The sequence below is a fragment of the Mandrillus leucophaeus genome, unplaced genomic scaffold (assembly GCF_000951045.1).
Source record: "Mandrillus leucophaeus isolate KB7577 unplaced genomic scaffold, Mleu.le_1.0 Scaffold629, whole genome shotgun sequence".
Lineage (NCBI taxonomy): Eukaryota > Metazoa > Chordata > Mammalia > Primates > Cercopithecidae > Mandrillus > Mandrillus leucophaeus.
Window position 1 is genome coordinate 167,890 of NW_012106797.1, and position 12,159 is coordinate 180,048.

General features: G+C 37.6%; 1 protein-coding gene across 1 annotated transcript in view; it reads left to right on the top strand.

Annotated features, from left to right (window-relative positions):
- The window catches only part of SLC9C2 (solute carrier family 9, member C2 (putative)), a 92,294-nt gene that overhangs the window by 54,042 nt on the left and 26,093 nt on the right, over positions 1-12,159 (top strand). Inside the window, exons 13-17 of the mRNA XM_012000447.1 lie at positions 4,102-4,199; positions 5,192-5,311; positions 6,452-6,650; positions 7,343-7,531; positions 11,084-11,233. Of these exons, the coding sequence (XP_011855837.1) occupies positions 4,102-4,199; positions 5,192-5,311; positions 6,452-6,650; positions 7,343-7,531; positions 11,084-11,233 (756 nt within the window). The remainder of the gene's footprint in view (positions 1-4,101; positions 4,200-5,191; positions 5,312-6,451; positions 6,651-7,342; positions 7,532-11,083; positions 11,234-12,159) is intronic.

Consider the following 12,159-nt stretch of genomic DNA (forward strand, 5'->3'; position numbering starts at 1 on the left):
TTTTTTTTTTTTTTTTTTTTTTTTTTGCTTTCCATTTGCTTGGTAGATCTTCCTCCATCCCTTTATTTTGAGTGTATGTGTGTCTCTGCGTATGTGATGGATCTCCTGAATATAGCACACCATTGGGTCTTGATTCTTTATCCAATTTGCCAGGCTGTGTCTTTTAATTGGGGCATTTAGCCCACTTACTTTTAAGGTTAATATTGTTATATGTGAATTTGATCCTGTCATTATGATGTTAGCCAGTTATTTGCCCGTTAGTTGATGCAGTTTCTTCTCAGCAGTGATGCTCTTTACAATTTGGCATGTTTTGGTCTTTACTTTTAGATCTTTGCCAGCTGGAGAAACCACAGATGAGAAACACGTTTAGTTTCCAACTTGGCAAATCATGGCTTCTATATTTTCTCTAAGTTCTGCTTTAAGACTGAACTATTTCTCTCTGGTTTATCCCAGTCTCTGTCTTTCTCTATCTTGTTATATGAAGCTAAAAAAAGCAGTACTTTTAATATTCCTGGAATATTAGAAATCTAGAAATCTTCTTAGCAGATTCATGAGGTACATTTTCTGTCTTCCACGTTGCCTCAGGTGACAGCCTGGTCAGTGGTACTGCCTTTTGGTAGCATGGCTGCCTCCCTCCAGTCTCCTGCTGTAGTTTCCCCACTGCTCTTCCAGCTTCCACTAACAGTCTTCTCACTGCCCCCCTACCTCTGCCCACTGCCCAGTTCCAAAGCTAATGCAGTGTGTTTTAATTTCTGGAGGCTCTCCACAATTGATACTGATTTTTCCTGTTTTAGTCAGCTTCTGCTGTTTAACCAACCAACCCAGAACTTGGTGGCTTAAAACAATGATTTATTATTTCTCACGGTTCTGTGTGTTGGCAATCCGGGTGATTCTACTCTTGGTCTCATTTTGGATCACTCATATGCCTGTGGTCATTTCCTAGATCGACTATGGTCGGAGGGTTTGGCAGCTGATACTAGTCGTCTTCCAGGGTGCTTTGTTTCTCCCCTCTATGGCCTGTTCTCTATAGTTGGCTGGACTGGGCTTCTTCACAGCATGGTCTCTGGGTTTCAACAGGGTGAGAGGGAAAGCCACAAAGCCTCTTAAGTTCCAGGCTCTGGAGCCTGAACAATGTCGTTTTTGCCCCCATTTTATTAGTTAAAGCAAATCACAAAGCCCGCCCACAGTCAATGAGTAGAAAAGTAGATTACACCTCTTAATGGGGAAACAGTGATGCCATTTGCAAAGCGGGCACGGACACGGGGAGGCATGATACACTGCAGTCATTGTTATAATGACCTACCACATTTACTTTTTAAAACCAACAGTCCCATGGAAGGACTTGCTTCACGCTATTTTTGAATAGCTTTCCTAACAGTACCTTCTACTCTGGCGTTCTTCCTGTGTTTGTTACCTGTTTCCTTTTTCAGTCTCCTCTATGAACTCTTTTTAACCCTTTAATGTTGGTGCACCTCAGGACAATTAACTCTGTCCACTGTTCTTACTTTATAGTCTCTCCTTCTTTATTCCCAGCTAGGCTCGTGATTTTAACCCTATGCATAGATGCTCTACAAATCTATAATCTTCCTTCCACACCTTTCAACACCAGCTCTTTAGACTCATGAATCCAGTGGTGGCTAGACAGCTTCTCCTTTCACTCTACCTCAAATCCATATTGAACTCATCCCAAGCCTACTGTTATATTCCAAGTGTTAGTGAATTAGACCATTGGTTGCTGGAGTCAGTCCTCTTCCTCTACCCTTCTCCAAGCTCTATCAATCTTACTTTCTAAATATTTGTCAAATACACCCCTTTCTGTCCTCATGAATCTTAATTTAGGCTATCATAATCTCTTGTCTGGACGGTAACCTTCAATTGGTCCACTTGCCTCCAATATTTCCATTCTCAAGTTACAGTGACTTACTAAAAGACATGTGACTATACCTCCTTCCTGCTTAAAACCCTAAATGACTCCTCAGTGCCTACATTTTCCATTGTGAGTTCCAAAGAACACTTATTCCATGGAATGTTAATAGTAACTGCATGAAAAATGAAGTTTCCATGCTCACATTACTTTGGGAAATGGTGGCTTAAATAAAGTTAAATGGGTTTCTTTTAGAACTTCTTGTTGAACTTCTCAGAATCTTTAATATGCTAATATACATTGAGCTTCTCCAAGAGGGACTATTGAGTGCAACATTTCCTTACCCTTTCCCCTGCCCTGCATAGTTTTTCAGGCATTGGGATTGAAGGAGTATCTCACAGAATGAGTATATCACATTCCAAGAAAAGTTTACCTATAAAATTAAGTCAAAGTGCAATATACAAGGTATTTTAAAATCTGGCCTCTGACTGTTTCTCTGACTGATGCTGTGCCCCACAACTTGTCTTTTACCGCACGCAGCATACTGTTTTTCACCTCTGTACATGCACCAGAGATGCTACCCTCTGCCCACCTCTTTCTTCACTCTGCTCGCCCCACCACCGTTCTTCATCTGGATAATTGTTCTTCTCCTTAAAACTCAATTGAGGTATCATCTCCTCTAAGAAACTCTCTCTGATCCCATCTCCACATCAAGTTTGATTAACACTCTGTGCTGAATGTTATCCCCTTAATTTCTTGCTTTATCATATATGCATCTAACTTTTCCCCTGCCCCACTGGATTGTGAACCCCTTAAAGCCTTGGATTATACCTTCATTGCCCTAAAACGGGGCTTGGAACAGAGTAGGCATTTAATAAACATTTGTTCAAAGGATGAATGAATAAATAAACAATCCATCATATTAGTAAATCATAATTTTCTTGATCCAGGCCTACTTCTTGATGGGCATGCCTGGAAACACTACAAGTGTAAATACTAGAGGTAGGCCTCAGGACTGAGCTTCTGGGACATACTTTTCTCACAGTGGACATCCTACCAGGACCATCACAGAGGCTTGCAATGTGGAGAAATCCGCTAAGTGCTCTGGTAACCCTCAGAGTAGAGAGCGCCTGGCCATTGCCCCATACTCTTTGGAAGGCAGCTTCAGAATTTGCATATCCTTTATCAAAGCTGTTACTGGTGGTTCATTTTTCTATCTTCTGGAAAAGGAGCTAATGAGTGAATGAGAATTGTCTTGAGATATAAGTGGCGCGAATTCTCTCCTTTCCTGAAATGACTATCATCCCTCGAATTTTAAGACTTGAGAAAATATGTTAAATGCAGTAGCGGTTGGAGCCAACGTTTCCAAACAATGGATAGGCGAAGTATATGGTCAGTATGTGAGGAAATGTAGGCATCAGTTCCAGGAGGTAACGCTAACCTCTGAATGTAATGTCAGTGTCATGTAGAAGCTATAATTTTTCTGCTATTTTAGGGGGAGGATTGACGCAATAATACAGCCTATCTTTTTCTTTTGATGGTTCCATGTGAGACTGAAATGATTAGTTACACTTAGAATTAATATTTTGCACGCTCTATTCTGCTGTAAAAAGATGATGCTACTGATGCTATTTATATTACTGAAGTAAACTCTTTGAGTTGTGTATATATGTGTGTGTGTGTGTGTATATATATATATATATATTTTTTTTTGAAATGGAGTGTCACTCTGTTGCCCAGGCTGGAGTGCAATGGCGTGATCTCGGCTCACCGCAACCTCTGCCTCCTGGGTTCAAGCGATTCTCCTGCCGTAGCCTCCTGAGTAGGTGGGATTACAGGCATGCGCCACCATGCCTGGCTAATTTTGTATTTTTAGTAGAGATGGGGGGTTTCACCATGTTGCCCAGACTGGTCTTGAACTCCTGGACTCAAGTGATCCCCCTGCCTCGACCTCCCAAAGTGAGCCACCATGCCTGGCTGAGTGGTATACATTTTGAGTCTCTAGAAAGCTAAGACCCTTTTTATCTCTTGTAACATTCAGGACTGTACTTTATAAACATGAGTATTCTGTAAACATTTGCATTGAATGAAATTTATTTCCTACTATATAATTTTTTGTAATAGCATATTTTGATATATTGAGTTCAGTAATAATAGTGAGGGCTATGTAAGGGTTAAGAAGAATACATTCCATTTATGTCTTAATCTTTTGTTTTCTTCATTTAATGTATGTTTAGAGTAGCTTTGAAAAACAGCGTAACAATGGAATTCTTGAAATAGAGGCAGCCCGGATATTAATTGGTGCGGCAAAATGCTATTACTCCACCCAAGGAAAGTAAGTATAACACTTCTTTAGTTGATATTCCAAAATTGAATGGCTATATGATGAAGAATGAATAAAATGAGAATTAAATGTCCAGATTGATCAATCTATTATTTCACGTATCTATATCTATCCATCTTCTGTCTGTTCATCTGTCTGTCCTTCCATCCATCTATCCATCTACTTTTTATTTTGTTTATTTTTTTTTTTCCCTGAAGTTTTATAACCTTGGTGACATTAGGGGAGTCTGAGAAAGATTGGACTATCATGTAATTAGATAAGACACCAGGGAATCCATGAAAGGGAACTTATATAACTTCAATTACTATTATAATTATTTTGCCTTTATATTATCTTCACTTTAAATTACCAGACAGAGGAGGTTCAGAAGCCTGGAGGCTGCCATTAGACTGCTCCCTGGGGTGGAGCGGGCTCTGGAAGAATTGACCCAACTGCTGGTGCTGGCAAATGCAATTAAGTCTGGTGGGAAAAGCTCAGTATCTTAGAGATATAACAATATCTGGTTACAGTCCTGGCAAATATTAGATAATAGATGATCTAACACAAAGCTGTGGGGCAATAATAATAGGAGATCCTGGCTAGGTGATAGATAACATTTCAGCAGCCAGGTAATCTATTTGGAAGATCGTTACCAGTCACTGGAATAAAGTTTAGGAAAGTTAGAGCCCTCAGGGCCTTGGAGAGGGTTGGGCCAGACCAACATGACAAAGGAAAGCTTGATTCCAAACTCCAAAGAAATGGTCTAGAGAAGCTTTACTTACGTTCAACCTCTGGTCAGGAACAGAGGCAGCAGGGGTCTCATGCTAAAACTACTCCTGTACCATGACCATGGATGGATAGGTAGATGGATGCAGAGGCATGCAACTGAGCTTATTTGGTGGTCCATATTAAATGTATGCTCAGTACACCTTCCCCTTTTATATTAACCCAAAGTATATCACTTGCTTTTTATTATAACACATATGTACATTTTTCTCTGTTAGATTCATGAGTATTTATGATGTTTCAACTTACATGAGAACTAGAAGTTGGCTTATGAAGTTTAAAACTGTTTTAACTTTCTTGGACTATCGTAAAGAAAAGATACATTTTATTCCACCTGAGTAAGTATTGTGAACCTTTAATAGAAACATACTTGAAACTACTACCATTTCTACATTGTCAGAATAGCTTATCTCAATTTTCCTTAAGAAAAACTATATTACGGTTTATTTTCACTGATTGAGTGGTGCTTGCTTCTCTTCTTCCATTCTGTTTTAGCAGCTTCAATGACATCTCTATTAGAGAGTAGTCAGGAAGGGAAAGAAGATGGTCACATTTGGATCCTTCAAGTTTTAATTGCTGTGTCTGAGGGTTATAGTGTGTTGTGGGCTGCTTAATATTCTTCTGGATATAACATAGAGCAGGGATGAGAAATAGCTAAATAGACTAGATCTAGCTCTGTTTAATTTCATCTGTTCTATTGCGTGATTCTTTTGATCTATAATTAGGAAAAACACAACATGCCCTTAATAATACCTGTAACCAATTTTCCAAAATATCACAAAACACAGATTTTACTTAACTGGGGTAGATATTTTACTTAGTTTTATAAATTGTGAGCTTACATGCTTTTTAGAGCAGAGAGACATAATTTTTCTACCAATAGAACATGTCAAAACAAGAATATACCAAGGGTGTTAATGCTGCTAAATTTTAAGTGAGCATTAACTTTTTATAAGAAATTCTAGTAATTTTTTAAACTTTTTTCCATTTAATAAGTTTAAAGAGATATACAAAAAATCAAAGGTGTAGGACCTTGACATATATCCAGAGAATTTCTTTTTGTCGTGCTCTACTTTAGATGGAATGAAAAGTCTTAATAAATACATGTCATAGTAATTATTGAATATAATGTTTTTCCCATTCTTGATTTTAAACAATCCAATGTGTGATTTGTTTTCCTCTAAATTTATTTATTTTTTGCTTTTATTTATGAATCTTTGCATTGTTTCCAAGGTACTGTAGCCTTGAGTTTTAAAAATGCTTCCCATCCCTGATATGGATTTTTAAAAATCATATTTTTTACCTTTCTTCATTATGATTTTTATGTATAGAAAGTATGCTTTTGAGTTTTGTTTTCTTTATTTTATATTATGTATAGTCTTCAAATTAATTTTAATTATTTATTTAAACAAATGTTGAACTTCAGCTGCTTAATTATACTTTTAAGTGATCTAACATTTTATTTGATCTCTTTTCAGGAGTAATGCATTTCTGACTTTTATATTTCACATAGTATTTTCTGAAGAATTTGAATATACAGGACAGATTATAAATTTGATATATATTTATCCTATGATGATACATCTGTGGCCAATGGCAAGAGATTTACATGTGTCAGCACTGATATCAATAAACTACTATTTTATGTTTTTATATGTATTAGAATCAACATTGAAGGTACTGTTTAAAATAGAAATAGAATCTATAAAAAGAGCAATTCAGGTATTTTGAATCTATGTTGTCATATTATTGAAGTGACTTGATACCAAGAACCATTTGCTATGATAGTTGATGAGATCCTGAAATTTTAGTAACATTTTTGAATTTTCCGAGTTTAATAGTGAAATTAGTGTAAGAGTCATAGTATTGAACATCAGTTAAGTATCATAAAAGTAGAGAGATTCTCAAGTATCAGGTAAAGGATAATTGAAAATCCAGACATGGATGTTTCCCTCAAATATTTTGTGTAATGATACAAGAAATAAATAAGTGAATAAGAATTGGTTTGCTAGGTCCTTGTCATAAAATGTGAGTTAATTATTAGTATAAATGTGTAAGGTGATTTCTGAGCATTACTCTTTCATACTTTATTATTAATAGTATTGCAATGAATCTGTTTGTTGCTATTTTTTATTGCTTGTTTTTGGCATTCCAGCTTTCTTATAGAGTATATATTTTTAACCAAATTATAAATGGTGAAGAGTTAAAAGAATTTTTGGGGGATTCCAGATGAATAACTTAAAGCTCAACTTTTTGAATGTAACTCATTTGTAGTTAATAACTTAATTGTTAATTTTATAGATTCCTTCCCCCCAACATTACTGTATAGGTGCTATGAAATGACACCTATACATTTGTTTTATATACAGATAATAATTTTGAAAAGGAAATATTTTCGACAATATTGGAATACTTTGGAATTTTTTATCCTGGTTGTTGGAATCATTGATATCTTTTGTGTATACTTTGTGAAATTGAGACGACACAACTTGGCTCTTATTCAGCTTACAGTAATAATGGGATATTTAAGAATAATTAGATTTCTTCCTCTCTTCAAGGTAAGATTTCACGTTTTAAAATATTAAGATTTGCCAGGAGATGTAGCTCACACCTATAATCCCAGCACTTTGGGAGGCCTAGGTGGGTGGATTGCTTGAGTCCAGAAGTTTGAGACAAACTGGGCAACATAGCAAGACCCCATCACTAGAAAAAATTAAGAAATTAACTGGGCATGATGGTGTGCACCTGTGGTCCCAGCTACTTGGGAGGCTGAGGTGGGAGGATCGCTTGAGCCCAGGAGGTTGAGGCTGCAGTGAGCTGAGACTATGCCATTGCACTCCAGTCAGACAGAGCGCAATGATGGCTCTGGTGACAAAGCCAGACCCTGTCTCAAAAAATAATAATAAATAATAAAATAAAAATTTTAAATTCTTTTTTTACATTGTGTTAGGTGAGTAAAAAACCTCATTGTTTTGAAAGAAATGAGAGCAGGAGTTGTCTCTTCTGGAACACCCTCTCAATAGGTATCTGCATGGTTCCCTTTCTCATCACCTTCAAGCCATTGCTCAAATCTCACCTTGTCACAGATGCCTCTCCTGACCAGCCTATGTCAACTGGCAACCCACCCTTCACACCCTCAGTTTCTACCTCATCCTGCTGATTCTCTTCTACCTGCTCAACTTTAATTTTTGCCCCATAGTACTTGTCAGCTATTTACTGTATATGGTACGTACTCTCCATGAGGTAGAGATCTTTGTTTTGGTCTTTCTTTTTACATTTTTGAATAGAGATGGGATCTCACTGTATTGCCCAGGCTGGTGTCAAGCTCCTGGGCTCCAGCAATCCTCCTGTTTCAGCCTCCCAAAGTGCTGGGATTACAGGCATGAGCCACCATACTCGGCCAGTTTTGGTCATTGATGTAACCTCTGCCTCCAGAACAGTGCCTGGCATAGAGTAAATGCTAGTAAATATGTGTTGAGTGAATGAATGAAAATCTTGGTGTCACTAGAAGCAGGGTAACCCAAAGACAAGTTCTTTAAGTTTCAGTAAAATTTGTTCATGTCTCCCAAACTCTACAGAAGCAAAAATATTTCCTCCATAGCTCCACAGTCACATAGCATACTACCTATGGAGTTTAATTTTACCGTGGCCTTCAGTTGCCTTAACAATTACTATGCCTTCATTCCATGACTCTGGTTTTGATACTGAAGGCAGATTTTTATACTTTCAGTTTCAAATCTTAAACCTCTTTTCTCTCTTTCCAATGGAGTTGCATTACATAAACTTTTAACTTCAGGGCTTTAAATGATTTCACTTGCCATGCCATGTTTGTTGTTGTTTAATTCTTATTACATCAAGCAAATCCATCATGTTAGTATTTATTGAAGTTATATACAGAGACTTAACATTAAAAAAAATTGCTATAAACCCTGATGGTAAAATGCACACATGAGACTCCCCCACCTAGTCTCCATTCTCCACAACGTATAATAGTTATCTTTAAGGCAGAATTGTTTGACTATCCAGCTTGTGCTTACAGATTTTCTCTTTTGTTCCTTCATTTATTCTACATTGGTGTAACCAAACTTTAGTGTTCATAAGAATTACTATTCAGAGTTACTGTACCTGGTTTAAAGGGTAATTTTGATTCGATGTGCTTTTAGCCTTATGAGCTGAGTTTGAAGCAAAGCGCTCATGTAAGGTGTAACTCCACCATCAGGTACACAACGCTAGAAATCAGGATGTGTTGTGTGAGGCAAAGACTTAAAATCAAAGGTAGAAGTTTCTTTAGGTAATCAGTATTTATATAGAGATCGTATGCGGGTAAATGTAAAATAATTATTTTAGAAGTAATACTTTGTGAAGAGTATTTAAAATGAAACAAAGATTTAAAAGTGTATTATTGTGGAAACTGTCACAGGGGAGCGACAGCTATCTGGGCTGGCGGCGTGGCAGTAAAAGAATTTACCAAGACTGTTGTAGATAAAGAAAGGCATATTTATTTATTAGAGACAGTAGAAAAATACATTGCCAGGGAAACAATGGGCAGCCTGCAAGAAAGAAGGCAACTGCGAAGAAACAAAGGCTTGCTGGAGATTTTATAGGATAGCGTTTATGCTGTCTGTTGAAAAGGGCTTTGTGCGGTTAACGCCATGGTTGCAGTGAACTAACTTGCTGGAGTCTGGTGGTGGTTGGGCACAAGAAGATTTTGAGTTATTTGTGCAGGAGGGCAATGCAACCTGGTCCATGAACAAAGGCAGGCTTGCAGCTTATCTGCTGCTTCCTTTTGCTTTCCCCTGATCCCAGAAGCCTGACTCTTTTTGCCTAATTAGGGACTTTACATAAACCAAATCTGTTCAGAGTGTGGGCAGCAATGTTCCGAACCAGTCATCCCTTCTGTCTAGCATGCTCTGACAAATCTCAGTGAAGTATATTATCATGGTTTTTAATTGAACACTCACTATTTTCCAGGACCTGTGTAAAACACTTTACATAAATTATCTAGTTTAATTAATGGAATAGCTCTGTGAGGTAGATTTCACCACTCTGTGAAGTTAGGTGGCTCATAGCCAGTCTCAGCATAATGTGGCTTTTAAAAGAAACAAACCTGCATTGGAAAACTTGAAAGAATATTGGTGATCTTTAGGTGCCCTAAAGGACAGCTCAAAGAGTGTCAGTACACTGCAGAGTGTAACTTTGAAAACATCTTCTTTAAACATCTCTCCCTTTGCCCAAAGTTTCAAAGGCAAAATAGCAGCTTAAAAAAAATTCCCTTCTCTGCTCTTGTAACTCCTTCACTATAATGCCATCTCCCAGTTCACTTTTTTTTCTTCCCTTGTTACCCAGTCCCTCACCATCTGCCCCTGTGCTCTGACGTGACTTTAACCCTGTGGGAAGCCCCCGTCTGTGTGAGTGACTACGTGGATTTTGAGGAGCAGCTCTATTGGAATTCTGGTACTTAGATATTATTTCCTCATTTTACACATGAGGAAACTGAGTCCTCAAAGTCAGTAAATAACTTGCTCAAGGTCACAGAGCTGGTAAATAGGAGAGCTTGCATTTGAATTTAGAGAGGTGTATATTTAAAATCCCATTCTCTTAAGTCATGACACTAGCCTGCCTTAGCTTATGATTGGAGAAATATAGAACTAAGCAGGATCTTAGATACCTTAAATTTCCTATTTTGCAAGTAAAGAAACTGAGGCACAGAGAGATGATTTGTTCAGTGAGTAACTATGACCTAGGTTAGGAGACGTGGTTAGGGGTTTTCTGAAATCTGGGGCTACGGAGAATGAGGGAAAAGGCAGTGCTAGAGACTTTCCCCTAAAGCAAGAGTCAATTATTCACTAAGCTTCGCCTTCTTTAGAGAATGGGTCTTGACTTTTGTAGACACAGAATCACCTGGAAGACTTGCTAAGACACCGACTACTGGGCCCCACCCAAGAGTGTCTGATTCCGCAGGTCTCCAGTGGGACTTGAGAATCTGCATTCCTAACAAGTTTGTGGGCTCTGCTGTTGCTGGTCTGGAGATGACGCTATGAATTTCTGCCTCACAGGGTGCTTTTCCTCATAAAATGTACAGGTTTTTTTTCTTCTTCTCATTATTCCAGATAATAGTACCAATACTGATAAATATTGCAGATGTGCAGATCAAAAAGCGCCTCAGCTTGATGTATAGTATTACAAAAGGCTATATCAAAAGTCAAGAAGATGCCAAACTTCTAATAAAACAAATATCTGTCCATGAATCAATATATCAGGTGAGAAACAAGCACTGGTCATTTGGGGAGAAAAACACCTTAGGTGTATTCACCTCTTTTAAGACTGGTTCTATATATGTTTGACCAAACAGACAAATTCCAACAGTTGAAATGGATTCAGTTGTTTATTATATCATACGAGGTACTGCAGAGAAAAGTCTCTGATCATTATATTTCAGTAGTTATCATCAAACTCATTTATTATCTTCATAGCAGAAAATACACTATCTCTTTTCTGAGTGCAGAGTATAGAGAAGAGATCTAGTATGTCTGTGTAACACTCTCTAAAAGACAGGGCACTTGCAAAGGCGTTAGGCAGGATTTGAGACTTCAATAAGGCTTCAAAGAAAGGGTAAGCCTTACGAAGAGAGGAATAGAGGAAAAGAGAACAAAGATTTGACAGTGAAAACTTGAAATCCTGGTACTGTGGGGTGGGTGAGTAGAAGTATTTATTTTTTGTCATTTAAGATCCTCTTCATTTCCAGCCACTACGCGGTAAGTACTAGATGGGAGCCTAGAGGTGGAGTGAATCCCCTCCTAACCAGGCTCCCTCACACCAGTCTGTCTACTACCAGCCACTTGCAAAGAGTAGGGAAAGTGGAACGTGACTGCTGTCTCATTCTCATGCTTCTTTGGGCCTGATAATGTAAAGGAGACTCTCATTCCTTAGATAAAAAACTTCCTTATTTTTCACTCATAACTGTCAACTCTGCTCTTTGCAATGAGAATCTTTCAGTTGATTTTCCAGTTTACAAATTTTTAAATTTCTAGTTGTGTTCATTCTTCTGTTTAACCCATCTATTAAACTTTTTAAACTTTTTTGACAATTACTTTTTGATCTCCAAAAACTGTAGTTGCTTCCTTTTTGTAACAACTGTTTGCTTTAAAAGAATTAATATAACATTACCTAGAATCTTCTTTTCATC